The sequence below is a fragment of the Scyliorhinus torazame genome, chromosome 11 (genome assembly GCF_047496885.1).
Source record: "Scyliorhinus torazame isolate Kashiwa2021f chromosome 11, sScyTor2.1, whole genome shotgun sequence".
Lineage (NCBI taxonomy): Eukaryota > Metazoa > Chordata > Chondrichthyes > Carcharhiniformes > Scyliorhinidae > Scyliorhinus > Scyliorhinus torazame.
This window is the reverse complement of record NC_092717.1, coordinates 90,131,517-90,151,021: the sequence shown is the minus strand read 5'-3', so window position 1 is coordinate 90,151,021 and position 19,505 is coordinate 90,131,517. Positions and strand designations below refer to the sequence as shown.

Here is a 19,505-nt window from a genome sequence, read left to right as displayed (position 1 = left end):
ACCTCCGGTGCCGGAGAATTCGGCAACCGGCGGGGGCGGGATTTACGCCAGCCCCCGCCGATTCTCCGACCCGGTGGTGGAGAATCTCGCCCCCTAACAGTGACCCTCTCAAGGCGAACGTGATTTTCTCCAAACAGAGAAAGCTAGCCATGTCCGATAGCCAGATCTCCGACTTCGGGGGCTTTGAGTCCCTCCGAGCTAATAGTATGCGTCTCCGGGCTACCAGGGAAGCAAAAGCCAGAACGCCTGCCTCTTTCTCCTCCTGGATTCCCGGGTCTTCCGACACCCCGAAAATCGCCACCTCTGGACTCAGCGCCACCCTTTTTTTTAACACCGTGGACATGACATCTGCAATCTCTGCCAAAATCCCCTCAGCTTCGGACATGCCCAGAAAATGTGGACATGGTTCGCTGGTCCTCCCGCATTTTGCATACCTGTCTTCCACCCCAAAGAATCTGCTCATCCGGGCCACTGTCATGTGAGCCCGGTGAACGATCTTAAATTGTATCAGGCTGAGCCTGGCACATGTTGCGGACGTGTTGACTCTACTCAACGCGTCCGCCCATAGACCATCCTCAATCTCTCCTCCTCCCACTTGCGCTTCAGCTCCTCGGTCTGCATCTCCTCTGACCCCATAAGTTCCTTGTAAATGCCTGAGACGCTCCCTTCTCCTACCCACCCTCTGGAAACTACCCTGTCCTGAATCCCCCTTAGTGGTAGGAACAGGAAGGTTGACACCTGTTTACGTAGGAAGTCCTGCACCTGCAGATACCTGGGCCGGGATTCTCCCCTACCTGGCGGGGCGAGGGGTCTCGGCGCCGAGGAGGGGCGAGAACCACTCCGGCGTCGGGCCACCCGAAAGGTTCGGAATCCTCTGCCGGCCGGCGCGAGTTGGCGCATGCGCGGGAGCGCCAGCGTGTGCTGGCGTCATCCCAGCACATGCGCGGGGTGGTTCATCTCCGCGTCGGCCATGGTGGACGATCACAGCAGCCACGCGGAACAATAGAGTGCCCCCACGGCACAGGCCCGCCTGCGGATCGGTGGGCCCCGATCGCGGGCCAGGCCACCGTGGGGGCACCTCCCAGGGCCAGATCACCCTGCGCCCCCCCCCCCCGCCCCCAAGGCCGCCTGCACCGCCAGGTTCCGCAGGTAAGGACCTACTCTAATTTACGCCGGCGGGACCGGCAAAAAACGGGCAGCCACTCGGCCCATAGTGGGCCGGAGAATCGCAGGGGGGCCGCTGCTAGCGGCTGCCCACCGGTGCAGCGCGATTCCCACCCACGCCAAATCCCCACCGCCGGAGAATTCGGCAGCCGGCGGGGGTGGGATTCACGCCGCTCCCCGCCGATTCTCTGACCCGGCGGGGGGGGGTCGGAGAATCCCGCCCCTGAATTTGTCTCCCCTCGCCAACCCAAACTTCTCCTCCAGCACCCTCATACTCGGAAAGCTCCCCTCTATAAACATATCCCCCATCCTCTCAATCCTTGCTCCCCGCCATATCCGGAACCCCCCATACATACTTCCCGGGGCAAACCGGTGATTTTTACAGATTGGGGACCAGACCGATGCTCCCTCTGCTCCCACATGTCTCCTTCATTGCCCCCAGATTCTCAGGGCCGCCACCACCACGGGGCTGGTGGAGTACCATGCCGGCGGGAACGGCAGAGGCGCAGTTACCAACGCCCCCAGACTGGTGCCCTTGCATGAAGCCGCCTTCATACGCTCCCATGCCGACCCCTCACCCACCACCCACTTCCTGATCGTGGCTGCATTCGCCGCCCAGTCTTACTCCAATAGTTATCTACATAAATTAATGGTATTAAAGAGGTTAAGAGCTGCTAATAAATTCAAAATGATTTACATACAGTTATGACACATGACTGTATCGTTACAACTCAATATTTTGAATTGGTACAGCTACAACACTGACATCTACCAGCAAAGTGGAAAATTGCCAAGCTATGTCCTGTACAGAAAAACTGGGACAAATTCAACTCAGCCAATTACTGTCCCATCAGAATACCCTCATCATCAGTATGGAAGGGCCATCAACAGAGCTATCCAGCAGCACATACTTAGCAATAGCCTGCTCACTGACGCTCAGTTTGGATCCCACCAGGGTCACTGAGCTCCTGAGCTCATTCAAGCCTCGGTTCAAACATGGACAAAAAGTTGAACTCTAGAGGTGAGCTGAAAGTGACTGCCTTTGACATCAAGGCATCATTTGACCGACTATGGCATCAAGAAGTCGTAGATAAACTGGAATCATGGGAATCGGGGGAAACCCTTTGCTGGTTGGAGTCATACCTGACAGAAAGTAAGGTGGGTGTGATGGTCGGAGGTCAATCATCTCAGCTGCAGAATATCACTGCAGGAGTTCCTCAGGGTAGTGTCCTAGACACAACTATCTTCAGGGGCTTCATCAATGATCGTCCTTCCATCATAAGGTCAGAAGTGGGGATGTTAGCGACATGATGTTCAGGATCATTTGCGACTCCTCAGATACTGAAGCAATCTGTGTTCAAATGCTGCAAGACCTGGACAATATTCAGGCTTGGGCTGACAAGTGGCAACTAACATTGTGCCACACAAGTTCCAGGCCAATGATCATCTCCAACAAGAGAGGAACTGACCATCGACCCATAACATTCAATTGCATTATGATCTCTGAATTCCCCCACGATCAACATCCTGGGAGTTAACATTGACCAGAAATTGAACTGGACTAGCCATATAAATACTGCGGCCACCAGAGCAGGTCAAAGGCTAGGAGAACTGTGGTGAAGGAGCTCACCTCTGAACTCCCCAAAGCCTGTCCATCACCTACAAGGCAGAAGTCAGGACTGTAATAGAATACTCTCCACTTGACTGGATAAGTGCAGCTCCAACAACACTCGAAGCTTGACACCATCCAGGACAAAGCTGCCCGCTTAATTGGCAGCCCTTCCACAAACATTTAATCCCTCCACCATCGACACACAGTAGCAACCGTGTGTACCGTCCACATGGTGAGGTTCCTTAGGCAGCACTTTCCAAACTCACAACCACTACCATCTGGAAGGGCAAGAGCAACAGATACATGGGAACATCACCACATGGAGATTCTCTCCAAACCACTCACCATCCTAACTTGCAAATATATTGCGTTCATTCACTGCCTCTGAGTCAAAATCTGGAACTCCCTCCCTAACAGAACGGTGGGTGTACCTACACATCAGGGACTGCAGTGGTTCAAGAAGGCAACTCACCACGACCTACTCAGGGACAACTAGGGATGACCAATAAATGCTGGTCTAGCCAGCGACACCCACATCCCATAAATGAATAATCATGGAATATACACATTCCAGGCTGCACTTGGATTTAGAAAGCAGGTTGTCCTTGCCCCAACTCGATGCAAACAGGTAACTGGAAGTCACTTTGTCAAAGTACCAAGTGCTGCCATGATTTTCTGATCCTCGCCTATGGTGCTTTATGTAATTACTGTAATTGACAACTTGGAAAATCTATCTTTCTATTTCTTAATTACATATCAGAGACATGTGCATAGATAATCACCTTTAGGAACTATTAATTTATGTTTCTGACTAGCTAGGAGAACCCGTGATCTGACATTCCATTTTGTTCTTTTATGTTCTGATTTACAAGTTGCCACTGGTTCAAGACTCTCACTGTTAAAATGATGGGATTATAAATTAACACCTAATGCTTAAAACAAAGGTGCAAATGGAAAAACAGTCACATTTGCACCTGGAGTGCATAGTTGTTTACACCTTTGTTATAAGGAATATTTTCCATGAGAAAGTTAAATTAAGAGGTATCGCCATGGTTTATACTGGAACTTTGCATCAGAATATTACAACAGCCTGCTCAAAATAATATCCAGTGATCCAATTATTATTAAAATATTTATAACCTATGAAATTTCAGACAATGGCGGTTTCAATATTTCTTACCTCTTCTTTAAAGATCTTTGCCTGTTCTTCACAACCAGGGAGAGTCTGAACAAAGTTTGCTACCTGAAAAAACAAAAAGAACACATGTTTTGCGAAACATGAAAGAAGTTGTATTCATATAGTAACTTTCTTGTCTTCAATGGTGGCACAGTGGTTAGTGCTGCTGCCTCACAGTGTCAGGGACCTGGGTGCGATTCCGACCTTGGATGATTGTCTGTGTGGAATTTTCAAGTTCTCTCCGAGTCTGCATGGGTTTCCTTCCACAATCCAAAGATGTGCAGGTTAGGTGGCTTGGCCATGATCAATGTGCTGGGTAATGGGGATAGGGCAGTGAGTGGGCCCAGTTAGAGTGCTCTTTTGGAGGGTCAGTGCAGACTTGATGGGTCTTCGGCACTGTAGGGATTCTATGGAATGCTTTCCAAAAGGCTTTACAGGTAATTGGGTACTTTTGAAGTATAGTCACTGTTAGAATGTGGGAAATGTGGCAGTAAATTTGTACACAGCAAAGTCTCGAAAACAGCCATGTCATAATGACCAGGTGATTTGATTTTAGGTGGGTGGGTGGGGGGGGGGGGGGGTGGTGAGACGGGGAATCTGATTACAATATGGGTAGGTGGATGTGGGGAGAGGGGCTTTACGGACTCTTCAGTCACCAGGGAATATGGCTGAAAATTATATGAGTGCATAAAATAATAATATTTTTAAAAAAGTACTTTAAAAACTCAGATTTTTATAGTTATTTATTTTTTAAAACATTTAAATTCATTTTTTTACAATTTTATACATAAACAGTATATTGCGCCTGGAGCAACTGGTGGGCCCAATCAAGCCCGAAGGCAGGGGACCCGACCCTCTTCCCCCATCAACTTCAGGAACATCGACTCAAAATATTCAGTTGGCCTCAGACTCTCCACTCCCTCAGGGATCTCCAAGATCCTGAGGTTCTGCTGTGTTGACCTGTTCTCCAGGTCTTCAACCTTAGCTCTCATGCCCTTGTTCCTGTCCTCCACCCTCTGCAGCTCAGCTACATCGTGACAGTGTCTCATACACCCCCTTCAACACCTCATAGGATCCCACACCTTCTCCAAAATGTTCCCCAAAGCCTCCTTTATTGGGACCAATGCGTCAACCACTGACCTTTTGAGGGTCTCCAGTATCTCTTTCCCTTGCCTCTTGAAATGCTTGCCAAATTGTCTTTCAAATTTGACAGCCATTACCTCCATCAGCTTGTCTACTGTAATAGGTGCAGCCCCATCCAATGAGCTTTCCTCCACGATCTTCGATCCAGCAGGACTCCACACTTTGCTCAGGTCCTCAGAAGGGCTACCGCTCACACATTTCTTCCCAATATTCTTTTTTGCACCTTTTAACATCCTCACACAAAAGTCTCTCAAATGGGATGAATCTGTCCATCAATTTCCCCCTGCAACTGGGTGAAAAGAACCAAAAACCAAGGACTCTAGTGGGAGCTACCTTACGTGCGACCTCTTTCTATATGTCATCACTGGAAGTCCAGATTTTTAATTATGTTTTATTAGATGTATTAGAAATTTACAACTTTATAATTATATACTGAATGTTACTATGCTATTATACAATACTAGTTATTTTGTTGTTTCTGCTGGTGCGCTCGGATCACATTAATTTTCAAGTGTTTACATTGGAAATAGTTTGGGAATCACGGATCTAAGGAGAGGGAACTGTTAATAAGATGAGATAACATTGGGACCAAAAAGGGAGGTAAATGTAAGTATTTTATCCAGATCCGGAAAATAAGGGGTAGAGATCTTCCAGGATTATGTTGGCACAGAGTGGTTTGGGTGGCTGGAATTATTGAGGGATTATTGGAGAGAGACTGAAAAGATTTGGAGATCGAGGGCAGAGATGGAGGTTCGGCAGTATTTAAGGTAGAGAGGTTAGAGATTGGGGTATGAAGGAGAGTCATATGGACTGGACCATGGAGTGGAAGGGGCCAGTGATGGGGGAATCAGTGATTGGTTGGGGTTGGCGGTAAGTTTACAGGTTGGCTTGAAGTGTCTGAATTGAACACCCCTGGTCCTTCTGGCGCACAATCAGTGCGACAAGAACACTTACTTTATGGATGTAGTCCTTTTTAACCTCCTTTTAATTGCCAGGTTTCTTCAGGAAACCCAGTCAATATGGGTCAAAATGGAAATCTTGTAAAAATAGTGGTGCACAGCCTCTTCCACCTGAGAGTGGAATGGTTGCCCATTCCTTGTCCAGCCTCTGTTAAAAACGAAAGTGTGGGGGCTTAAGGTAGGTTGGGTGCTTGTTTCAGATTTTTTTACTGACCCAAGCCCACTTCTTTTTGTGGATTTAAATTACCCTTTGTAGCAGAACGTTTCTGTCTCAAGATCATTTCTGTCTTCTGCCTTTCAATTTACTATTGCCTGTAATTAGGGTTTAGTTTCTTTATTTGTTTCTTCATGAACCAAAACAGCAAGAATTAATATGGTACTATTCACTATAAAGTTATTGTTGCTTTAATACTTAATAAAGTAGTCATGATGATCATTGTTAATTTATAAAAAAGTTTGGCTTTCAAAACAATTTCCACATATACTGCCAACTTATTAAATATACTTCTCTTCGCTGTCAGCAGGATTACAGTCATGGATTGGAATGTTCATTCCTATCGGTTCAACCATGTCAACTATTTTAATACATCAGAAAACTATACACTGCTATTAAGGTCATTTATGCACATCATAAATCTTGAACTCCTGATGATAATACTTATATTTACAGGAGCTGCTTTGTAACGTCAGATAGATTGTTTTAGTCTATCTCTGGACGAATGCTGGAGTTTCTGACACTCTCCAGGCAAAAGAAACTCCTGGAACTGGCGATGACCCAGCACGCGCAACGTGTCTCAGCCATTTTCTGGCAAGGTTCTGCTGGTCTCAAGCTTGAGTTAACGTAGGCCAGCAGAACCCAGGGAATTCCAACTCCAATATCAAGTTTTTAAAAACTAAAGCATTTGGTTGGTCACCAACAGCACTTTGACATTTAATGATGAATTGCAAAACTAATTGGTTCACTGAACTCCTTAACCTCCAGTTTGAATACAACAAGAGCAACAACTTATATTTCCATATTATATTTAAATTAATGAAACGTCCCAAAGTTTTTCACAAGAGCTTCATAAAACCAAAATGTCACAGGGCCACAAAGGAAAATATTAGGTTAGATGTCCACAAGGTTGGTCAAAGAGGTAGATTTTGAGGAGAGTCTTGAGGGAAGAAAGTGTGGTGGAGGGGCAGAAAAGCAGAGGAAGGGTTTTCCAGAGCCTGGGACCAAGGTTGCAGGGGGCACGTCCACCCATGTTTGAACAATTAAAATTAGCGATATTCCAGAAACCAGGATTAGATGAGTGCAGAGGTGTTGTGGGGCTGGAGGAGATTACAGAGAGAGGGAGAGAAAAGGGCCACGGAGGAATTTGAAAACAAGAATGAGATTGTTAAAATCAAGAAATTGTTCAACAAGGAGCCAATGTAGGTCAGTGAACTCAGGGGTGATGGGGAATAGGAATGGAACTGGCTGCAAGATAAGACACAGTCAAAAGAGACTTGGATGGTCTCAAGTCTACTAGTGAAAGACCAGTTAGGAGTGCATTGGAATTGTCAAGTCTTGAGTTAACAGCGGCATAAATAACGGTTTCAGCAGCAGGTGAGATGCACGGGGGTGAAGTCAGGAAATGTTAGAGGTGGAAATAGGTGGTCATAGTGATTGGAGACATGTGAGATCGGAAGCTCATGTTAGATCATCTGTGACACCAAGGTTGCAGACAGATTGGCTTAATCCCAAACAGTTGTCAAGGAGAGAGATGGAAACTATAGCTAGGAAACAGTTTGGAGCAGGGACCAAAATCTAGGGAACTAAGTCTTCCTCATTATTTATTATGAGCACATTTCTGTTCATCAGATATTAGGTGTCAGGTAAACAGTCTGATGATTAAGCAAAAGTGGAAGAGTTGAGAGAGGTGATGGTGAGGTAGCACTGCGTGTCATCGTATGTTTGAAAACTAACACTGTGCTGAAGAGCAGCAAGTAGATAGAAATAGAAAGGGACTAAGGATAGATCCTTGGCGGATTCAGATGTAACAGGAGCAGGAAGAGAAGCCATTGCAAGCGATACTCTGGATAAGAATAGATAGAAACAAATGCAACGAAAAGAGTGCATTCCTATCCAGAGGAAAGGAGTTTGAAGAGAATGGTGTCAGGCCAGAAGGATGAGGAGGAAAAATTTGTCACAGATGATAGAGTGTTACTTGTGACTTGACAAGGGCGGTTTCATATTGTGACAGGGGTGGAAACCTAATTGTAGGGATTCAAACATGGAGTTTGGGGACAGATGGGATTGGATTTAAGCAATGACAGTACATTCAAGGTCTTTATTAAGGAAAGGGAGGTGGGAGATTGGATAATACTTTGAGAACAGTGGGGTCAAATGTTGAAGCAAAGGCCTTTCCAGTGATGCTAAAGAGCGAGATGCACCTGTAGTTGTTGCAATCTTCCGAGTTGGTTATAATATGGTTTTCGTGTTGGATGTCCTGTGGAATTGATCCTGCCCTCTAACAGGAGGAGGAGGATATGAAGTTGTGGCAGCAGATGGGACATTCTGTAGTTCAGCTGGAATTCCGTACTTGCTGACTGCCCTTCTGTTTTCTAAGCAATCCATGGCTTTTCATGTCAAGTGGTGAGGGCACTTTTTCTAACTGAACCATGTCTGGAAGATGATGGAGAGCATCAAATGCAGACAGAGATGTATGTCCCATGGGAGTACAGGTCACAGTAGGGTTCAAGTCAGTGGGATATCTGCTGGTGAGTACTTCTTTTCTGCCGATTTCAGTGGGGGCAACGGTGCTGATGGTAGGACAAAGTGCCTTCTTGATCCAATCATATGCAGCGCGTAAATATCCATTATCAAAGGCAGTTGGAATTCTTGATATAGGTTGATCCAGTGTTTAGTTGTGCTTTCTTTCCCTGTCTTTTGCATTATTGTCTTGATTACTTTCAAATCAAACCTGGCAGAAATGTGAGTAGCTTTAATGTTGTCAGCCTCCTCAGGTTCGTCTGAAGCTTAGGTGCATTCTGCACCTTGTGACTCCTGTAGCTCCAATTCTCAGCACATGACAGTGTGGCCTACCTGGATGTCTTGGCTGGTGCATGCTGAATAGTACCTTTAGATCTATCCAAGTACCCGAAACACACCTTGAACATAGAACCATAGAATCCTTACAGTGCAGAAGGAGGCCATTTGGCCTAGCGCGTCTGCACACACCCTCTGAAAGAGCACCCAACCTGGGACCACTCCCCTGCCCTATCCCCATAACCCCCCCTAACCTGCAAGTCCCTGGACACGAATAGGAAACTGGAGCACCCAGAGGAAACCCACAGACACGGGAAGAACATGCAAACCTCACATAGTCACCCAAGGCCGGAATTGAACCCGGGTCCATGGCGCTGTGGGGCAGCAGTGCTAACCACTGTGCCACCATAGAATGCAGAAGGAGGCCATTCAGTCCATCGAGTCTGCACAGGCCCTTGGAAAGAGCACCCCACTTAAGCCTCCACCTTATCCCCGTACCCAGTAACTCCACCTAACCTTTTTGGACACTAGGGGCAATTTATCATGGCCAATCCACCTAACCTGCACATCTTTGGACTGTGGGAGGAAACTGGAGCACCCGGAGGAGACCCACGCACACACGGGAGAACGTGCAGACTCCGCACCATGCCGCCTATCAATTGTTGAACAACACATCTTTCACCTGGCGTTCATTGTAATGCTCCCAGCTTCATTGGTTGTGTTTCTCACACCTGTCATCAGCCAAGTTTGAAGGGGGATTCTCTTGTCTCCCCAACAGCCATTTGAGTCTGTTTCCAGGTCCAAAGTCATCAAGAATTTTGGACTGTCAAGATGCACAAATGCATTTGTGCAATCTCCCTGTAAATCTTGCATGCACCTGCATAGATTTATTTTGCGATTAGACACATATTGTTGGGAGTGGAAACCCTGTCAGTTCATGAATGGTCCTTCAGTATATGGGTGTACATATATTGCCGTGTATTTGTAGTCAATAATGCTTTTGCATCATGCAAAATAACATCAGAGTCGAAGTCCTGGGCAAACAACAGAAAAGTGTGAGCTGCCATCTGGGAGATCCTGGATATGTCTATGGTCGAGTCCTAGAAAAATCCTGTGGCAGAAGAATTGTAGGTGATGATCACTTTGACAATCACTGGTAATGTGTGGGCTGCCAGATCCAGAGGGGAGCACACTTCTTGTAGGAAGTTACATATGTCTGCCACCAAAGCAACCATGTGTTTCTCTGGATGTGCTACTGTTCTGGTAGGTCAAGTAAGCTCAGCTCCGCCTTCATACCCTGCTTTGTGTGTGGTCCCTCCTGTAGGCTGCATGCCTCAGCTGCTCCACTTGAAGTTCAGCTGCAACTCAGTTAACAAGTTACTGCTGGTGCTGATCATATTGCTTCTTGTTTGAGATCCAACCTAAGGCAACTAAAGAGCTGCCCATTTTGATCTGATTCAGAAAACTTCCAAAGTACAGAAAGTAAACTCAACAAAGGTGCTGTGATAAACCCCTTCCTCTTGAGTAGGTAAAGCTGTGAGCCCTGAGTATTTATTAGATTATCTGCATGATTTTTAATCAGCCCAGTAAGTTGTATGCTCACCTTGACTTCCATGGCAAGTTTCAGGAAGCCTGGGAAATCCGTGGATTTACCCGAGGGGGTTACGCGCAATAAGCATAAATTGGTGGATTGAAGCTTGGTTCCAAAATCATTCACATTTTGCCAACATTCCCACCTAAGTCTCTGGGGACATCTGGAGGATTAGGAGACCATTACCAAATCACTTAATATTTGGATACTTAACAACACTTTCCAGACCTCATTACCATCTTCCATGTGGTGGCTCAGTAAGTGACAGGCAGCAGAAAATCCACTGGGATCTCAGGCATCATTTGCCTGTGGCAGGTGAAGAAGGAGCAAGTACTGGCACTCCAGGCAGAGAAATCCCAAGGGAAAAGGCCCCACAGTCCTAAATGACCATGAGTTTCCAAAGCATTTATCTCCAGTTACCTCATTTATTTATTTTTTTTTATAAATGTTTTATTGAAAATTTTTTCCCAAACAACAATTTTTCCCCTCTTACAAAGCAAACGCAACAATAACAATACAGAAATTTTAAACAATACACAAGTAACAAAACCCCTTTATCTTTGACCTAAACTAAACCCCCCCTCCCCCCCCCCTCCCCCTGGGTTGCTGCTGCTGGTCATCTGTCTTCCCTCTAACGTTCCCCTAGGTAGTCGAGAAATGGCTGCCACCGCCTGGTGAACCCTTGAGCCGATCCTCTCAGGGCAAACTTTATCTGCTCCAGTTTAATGAACCCCGCCATATCATTTACCCAGGCCTCCAGTCCGGGGGGTTTCGCCTCCTTCCACATGAGTAGGATCCTGCGCCGGGCTACTAGGGACGCAAAGGCCACAACGTCGGCCTCTTTCGCCTCCTGCACTCCCGGCTCTTCCGCAACTCCAAATAGAGCTAACCCCCAGCCTGGTTTGACCCGGGCCTTCACCACCCGCGAAATCACTCCCGTCACTCCCTTCCAATACCCTTCCAGTGCCGGGCATGCCCAAAACATATGTGCGTGGTTTGCCGGGCTCCCGCCACACCTCCCACATTTGTCCTCCACTCCAAAGAACCTGCTCAATCTTGCTCCCGTTATGTGTGCTCTATGTAGCACCTTAAATTGAATCAGGCTAAGCCTGGCGCATGAGGAAGAGGAATTTACCCTGCTTAGGGCATCAGCCCACATACCCTCCTCTATCTCCTCCCCTAGTTCTTCTTCCCACTTTCCTTTTAGTTCGCCCACCGACTCCTCCCCCTCTTCCCTCATCTCTCGGTAAATCTCTGACACCTTGCCCTCTCCGACCCACACCCCTGAAAGCACCCTGTCCTGTATCCCCTGTGTCGGGAGCAATGGAAATTCCCTCACCTGTTGTCTAGTAAATGCCCTCACCTGCATATATCTCAAGAAATTTCCCCGGGGCAACTTATACTTTTCCTCCAATGCTCCCAAGCTCGCAAAAGTCCCATCTATAAATAAATCTCCCACCCTCCTAATTCCCAACTGGAACCAGCTCTGAAATCCTCCATCCATTCTTCCTGGGGCGAACCTATGGTTGTTCCTGATTGGGGACCCCACCAGGGCTCCCCGCACCCCTCTCTGTCGCCTCCACTGTCCCCAGATATTTAATGTTGCCGCCACCACCGGGTTCGTGGTAAACTTTTTAGGTGAGATCGGTAGCGGCGCCGTCACCAGCGCCTCTAAACTCGTCCCTTTACAGGACTTTCTCTCCAGTCTTTCCCACGCCGCTCCCTCACCCTCCATCATCCATTTACGTATCATTGCCACATTGGCGGCCCAATAGTAATCGCCCAAGTTCGGTAGTGCCAATCCTCCTCTGTCCCTACTACGCTGAAGGAACCCCCTCCTTACTCTCGGAACTTTCCCTGCCCACACGAAGCTCGTGATGCTCCTGTCTATTTTATTAAAAAAGGTCTTAGTGATTAGGATAGGGAGACATTGAAATACAAATAAGAACCTCGGGAGGACCATCATCTTAATTGCTTGCACCCTGCCGGCCAGCGATAGAGGCTGCATGTCCCACCTCTTGAAGTCCTCCTCCATTTGTTCTACCAACCGTGTCAGATTAAGTCTGTGCAAGGTTCCCCAGCTCCTAGCGATCTGAATCCCCAGGTATCGGAAGTTTCTTTCCACTTTCCTTAGAGGCAAGCCTTCTATCTCTCTACTCTGGTCCCCTGGATGTATCACAAATAATTCACTCTTCCCCATGTTTAGCCTATACCCCGAGAAATCCCCGAACCCCCTCAAAATTCGCATAACCTCTATCATTCCCCCCGCTGGGTCCGACACGTATAACAATAGGTCATCCGCATATAACGAGACTCGGTGTTCTTCTCCCCCTCTAATCACCCCTCTCCATTTCCTGGAGTCTCTCAACGCCATGGCCAGAGGTTCAATTGCCAACGCGAACAACAATGGAGACAGCGGGCATCCCTGTCTTGTTCCCCTATATAGTCGGAAATACTCCGATCTATGTCGACCTGTAACTACGCTTGCCGTTGGAGCCCCATAAAGAAGTCTAACCCAGCTAATAAACCCGTTCCCAAACCCAAACCTCCTTAACACTTCCCATAAATACTCCCACTCCACCCTATCAAATGCCTTCTCTGCGTCCATTGCCGCCACTATCTCTGCCTCCCCCTCCACTGGGGGCATCATTATCACCCCTAATAGTCGTCGCACGTTAACATTCAGTTGTCTCCCTTTTACGAACCCTGTCTGGTCTTCGTGCACCACCCCCGGGACACAGTCCTCTATCCTCGATGCCAGTACCTTTGCCAACAATTTGGCGTCCACGTTCAACAATGAAATGGGTCTATAGGACCCGCACTGCAACGGATCTTTATCCCTCTTCAAAATTAACGATATCGTCGCCTCCGACATCGTCGGGGGTAGAGTCCCCCCTTTCCTGGCCTCATTGAACGTCCTCACCATCAATGGGGCCAACAAGTCCACATATTTTCTGTAATACTCCACCGGGAACCCGTCTGGTCCTGGGGCCTTCCCTGCTTGCATGCTTCCCAGTCCCTTAATAACCTCGTCCACCCCAATCGGTGCCCCCAGGCCTACCACCCCCCGCTCCTCCACTTTCGGGAACCTCAATTGGTCCAGGAACTGCCGCATCCCCTCCTCTCCCTCTGGGGGTTGAGACCTATACAGTTCCTCATAGAAGGTCTTGAACACCTCATTTATCTTTCCTGCCCTTCGCACCGTGTCTCCCCTTTCGTCTCTAATTCCTCCTATTTCCCTCGCTGCTGCCCTCTTTCGCAATTGATGAGCCAACAGGCGACTCGCCTTTTCCCCATATTCATACCTCCTCCCCTGTGCCTTCCTCCACAGTACCTCCGCCTTTCTGGTGGTCAGAAGGTCAAAGTCCGTCTGGAGTCGTCTCCTCTCCCTGTACAATTCCTCCTCCGGGGTCTCTGCAAATTCCCTATCCACCCTTAAAATCTCCCCCAGTAATCTTTCCCTTTCCTTGGCCTCTGTTTTCCTTTTGTGGGCCCCAATGGAGATCAGCTCTCCTCTGACCACCGCTTTTAGTGCTTCCCATACCACTCCCACCGGGACCTCGCCGTCGTCATTGACCTCCAGGTATCTCTCAATACACCCCCGCACTCTTGCACACACTCCCTCATCCGCCATCAGTCCCACATCTAATCGCCAGAGTGTTCTCTGCTCCCTTTCCTCTCCTAATTCCAGGTCCACCCAATGTGGGGCATGATCCGAAACCGCTATGGCTGAGTACTCAGCTTCTTCCACCCTAGAGATCAACGACCTTCCCAAAACAAAAAAATCTATCCGGGAGTACACTTTATGGACATGGGAGAAGAAGGAATACTCCCTAGCCCTAGGTCTAAGAAATCGCCATGGATCCACTCCCCCCATTTGGTCCATAAACCCCTTAAGTACCTTGGCCGCTGCCGGCCTTCTTCCGGTCCTTGAGCTGGATCTATCTAGCCCCGGGTCCAGCACCGTATTAAAGTCCCCTCCTAAAATCAAGTTTCCTACCTCCAGGTCCGGTATACGCCCCAGCATCCGTCTCATAAATCCCGCAACGTCCCAGTTTGGGGCATACACGTTAACCAACACGACCTCCATTCCCTCCAGCCTGCCACTCACCATTACATATCTACCTCCGCTATCTGCTACGATGTTCTTTGCTTCAAATGCGACCTGTTTCCCCACCAAAATGGCCACCCCTCTATTCTTTGCGTCCAGTCCTGAGTGGAACACCTGTCCCACCCATCCTTTCCTTAGCCTAACTTGGTCCGCCACCTTTAGGTGCGTCTCTTGGAGCATAACTACGTCTGCCCTTAGTCCTTTCAAATGCGCGAGCACTCGGGCCCTTTTTATCGGTCCGTTCAGGCCTCTCACGTTCCACGTGATCAGCCTCACTAGGGGGCTACCTGCCCCCCTCCCGTGTCGACTAGCCATTACCTTCTCTAGGCCAGTCCCATATCCCGCCTCCGCGCTCCCGCTCGCTCCCCCAGCGTCGCACACCATCCCCGCCCACCCACTCTTTAGCCATTTCCTTTTGGATTTCCGCAGCAGCAACCCAGTTGTCCCCCCCCCCCTTCTCCCTCCCTCCTCCCCTCCCCGCTAGATCTCTTTCTAGCTTGATTGCTCCCCCCATATTACTTCCGTAAGTCAGCTAACTTCAACTGACCCCGGCTACTCCTGCTCACTCCTCGACCCCCCCCATGTGGGGAACTCCCATCCGCCTTGCGCCTGTCTTCCCGCCTTATTCTTTCTGGTGCGGGAACATCCCTTTACCTGACCCGCCTCTTATGGCGCAGCTCCCTTTCCCCTCCCCCTCCCCTTCCCCATTCTCCAACTATGTCCCGTCTTTCCCCCCTCACCGGCGCCCACATTTCCCCAATGTCTCCCCCCTTCCCTGTTTACTTCTCAATTAACTTCCACCGTAACATTAACAATAACATTTCCTGCAGCATCAGTCCCTCAGTTCCGATCCAATTTCTCTTCTTTGATGAAGGTCCATGCTTCCTCCGCCGTCTCGAAATAATGGTGTCTCTCCTGATACGTGACCCATAGTCTTGCCGGCTGCAGCATCCCGAACTTCACCTTCCTTTTATGCAACACCTCTTTGGCTCGGTTGAAGCTCGCCCTCCTTCTTGCCACCTCCGCACTCCAATCCTGGTATACCCGTACCACTGCATTCTCCCATCTGCTACTCCGCACCTTTTTGGCCCATCTCAGGACCTCTTCTCTATCCTTAAGGCGGTAAAATCGCACGATTATCGCCCTGGGTGGTTCTCCCGCTTTTGGTCTTCTCGCCGGAATCCGATTTGCCCACTCCACCTCCAAGGGGCCCGTAGGGGCCTCAGCACCCATCAGTGAGCTCAGCATCGTACTTGCGTACGCTCCACAGTCCACTCCTTCCACACCCTCAGGGAGACCCAGTATCCGAAGGTTCTTCCTTCGCGCTCCATTTTCTAGGGCTTCGATCCTTTCAGTACACTTTTTATGAAGTGCCTCGTGCGTCTGTGTCTTAACCGCCAGGCCCAGGATCTCGTCCTCAATATCTGTCACCTTCTGCTCCACCACACGGAGCTCTGTCTCCTGGGTCTTTAATGTCTCCTTGAGCCCCTCAATTGCCTGTAGCAACGGGGTCAGCACCTCCCTCTTCAGCAGCTCCACGCACCGTCTCACAATTTCATGCTCAGGCCCCCATGTCGCCTGCGCTTTCTCCGCCGCCATCTTGTACTTCTCTCTTTCTGACCCTTTGGTCGACGATTCCTCGCGCTGCAGCCGCCGCCGCCGGTTTTTTCCTCCTTCGTTTGGGGGGGACTCCCTTCTCACACGCCCCACACCGGGTTGCGTCGTCGAAAAATTCCCCGTTGGGGCTCTTAAAAGAGCCCGAAGGTCCGTCGGAGCTGGAGCCGCCGAAGCGTGCGGCTAGCTAGGCATCACCGCAACCGGAAGTCCCTTCAGTGGCCTTGATGAGGTCTTTTCACAGTTGTTCCCTCTGCTGCTAGAATTCACCTTTGATACAGGCCCTCAGGTCAGCTTGCAGCTTTAAGCTTGCCCTTCCCCCGCCTGCATGCTGGAAGAGGCCCTGTTTATCCTGTAGTTGCAGCCAAATCTTTCACTGTTTCTGCGTGTGTCTGGCAACCAAGAGACATACCCTTCCTGGGGGACACTGTCGGGGGAATATTGCCGCCTTCTTCCCACACCGGGAAATGTCAAACAAATGCCGTGGGGGCCCTGTAAAAGAGCCCAAAAGTCCGTTCCAAGCAGGAGCTGCCGAATGTGCGACCTAGCTCTGCATAGCCGCACCCGGAAGTCCAGTTACCTCATTTATAACATCAGAAATCCAATGTACAGTACTCTGGGAACTATATAACATTAATAGAGTTAGAATGGAGACCACCATCTTGCAATACATTCAGTAACATGTCTGCTATATCTGTGGAACAACTGGTCCTGGACCTTTCATATAAGTATGTTAAATATGTTGGTCCTTCTTTACAGGATCCAATTCAGTTTCATTTTGTCCTTGAGTTTGCACTGTGCAAGTATTAGCTCACAAAGACTTAATTTATTTAGAGGTAATTGCTTTTCGAGCTATTTTAAAGAAGACATTAACCCTGGGTCACCCCCATTATATAATTTCACACCAGGCTGAGCGTTGCACCATGACACTATCATTCCAGTCTGCTGCAGAGAGGACTTTCTAGGAACTTAATAAACTTATCTTTCCATCTTTCTGAGGTTATGAAAAAGCACGTTTCCCACCCTCCTAATATTAACTATTTGTCGTCCTGGGAGTATTTATGTAACATGCAGAGATCCTTTGACACAGTAGACATAACCAGCCTGACAATTTAGTATGGCTGAGTCTCAGAGTGCTGTCTCTCATATAGCTCCTAAGATATTAATGTAATTTGACAATGTTTGCACAATCCTCAGCTTGATATTAATTAAATTGACAACAGTACCTTCTACAGAAAATGCCATCGGCCAATTATATAATGTAGCAATTGAAATATCCCTCATATTAGTGTCAAAGTATCAACCTAATGCCTCAGACTTTTTCTCATTTGCTAACATCGTAAAATTTTTCACAAAATGATAGACACAGCGAGTTGGATTTCAAGTCAGCGATGTGTTGGGAACATAGGGTCAGGAAATGTTCGGGAAATCCAGAAGTGCAGCATATCTGTAAGTCTTTTTTTAAGATGCATATTACTTCTAAGTGGTTAGCTAAAAAAGTTACAGATAGTATCAAACTTAAAATGCATATAGTTGCACAAAGGTGGATGGCAGGTCAGAAGATTGAACAGAGTGTAAAAAACATAAAAGCACGTTGAAAATATTAATAAGGGGGGAAAAACTAGAGTAGGAGAGAAAGCGAGCTAGAAATATAAAGACAGATAGTAAAAGTTTCTGTAGATATTTTAAAATGAAAAATTTTATCGAGCGTTGATCTGATAGAAAGGGGGTGGAATTCTCCAATAATGGGGCTATGTCTCCACGCCCGCGGGAAAATGGACGCGAATCACTCCAAACTTTTTTCTAGAAAGTCCAGGGTGATTCTCCGTTTTTAAGGGGGCTTACAGGGCCCCGGAGTGCTCCACTGCCGATACAGGGCCTTGCACTTCCAGCTGCGGGTCCGCGCATGTTTTGCGGCGCCGACCCCGCGCAACATGGCTGACCCTGACAGCAGGCTGACGCCGAAGAAGTAGACCCCCCCCCACCAGATCGCCTGTGCCCGCCGATCGATGGCCCTTGGTCGTGGGCCTGGCCATCGTGGAGGCCCCCCCCATTGTCGGATCCCCCCGTCCCCCCCCACCAGGGCGGCCACCGCAGCCGCGACTCTGAGCTCCCGCTGGATGGAACCATACGTGAACCACGTCGGCGGGAACTCGGTTAGTCATCAGTGGAGAATCGCCACGGGAGCCTCTTTCAACAGCCCCGACTAGTGCCGCATTGACTGCGCGTGCTCGACTGGCAGGGATTCTCCGGTCGTCGGAGAATCCTGCGAAGGCGTCACGGGTCTGACGCCCATTGTCTGCCCCCACGCCGGGCACGATTGCGGTGCGGAGGCTCGGAGAATCCCGGCCAGGGTGTCTGGGGAGCTAATAATGGAAAATGAGGAGATAGCAGATGAATTGAACAGTTATTTTGCATCAGTGTTCACTATAGAAGACGCAAGTAACATTCCAGAAATAGCTGTTAATCAGGAAATGGAAGGTGGAACTCAAGAAAATTTCAATCACCAGAAAAATTATACTGAGCAAATTGATGGAGTTGTGGTCTGGCAAATCCCTGGGTCCTAATGGAATTCATTTGAGGGTCTTAAAAGAAGAGCTAATGAGATAGTTGATGCATCAGTTTTAATTTTCCCAAATTCCCTAGATTTTAGTTGGAAAACAGTAAACTTAACTCATTAATTCAAAAAGGGAGGCGGGAAGCAAGAAATGCAGGCCAGTTAGCCTAACATCTGGAAAATGTTATGAGCTATTAAAATCATTGCAGCAGGGCATTTTGAAAAGAATCAAGATAATCATACAGGGTCAACATGGTTTTGTGAGAGGGAACTTACATTATTGAGTTCTTTGAAGAAGTAACATGAGCTATGAATAAAGGATGTATATGCTGCACTTCACTTTCCAGAAGATATCTTCAGGTGCCCTCAAACTTTATTGCGGAAATTGAAAGCTTATGGTGTAGGGGTAACTATTGGGATAGATAGAATATTAGCTAGCTAACAGGAAACTGAGTAGGCATAAATGCATATATTTCTTTTTAGCAAGTTGGAATGAATGATGTGTCACAAGTATCAGTGCTGGGACCTCAAGCTGTTTGGTTTATATAAATGACTTTGATGAAG

The 19,505-nt window shown here is 48.2% G+C and overlaps 1 protein-coding gene across 3 annotated transcripts in view; it reads right to left on the bottom strand.

Annotated features, from left to right (window-relative positions):
• The window catches only part of LOC140385371 (lethal(3)malignant brain tumor-like protein 4), a 555,015-nt gene that overhangs the window by 19,707 nt on the left and 515,803 nt on the right, over nt 1–19,505 (bottom strand). For all 3 annotated transcript variants that reach the window (XM_072467457.1, XM_072467455.1, XM_072467456.1), the window contains one exon: nt 3,957–4,019. In XM_072467457.1, the coding sequence (XP_072323558.1) occupies nt 3,957–4,019 (63 nt within the window). The remainder of the gene's footprint in view (nt 1–3,956; nt 4,020–19,505) is intronic.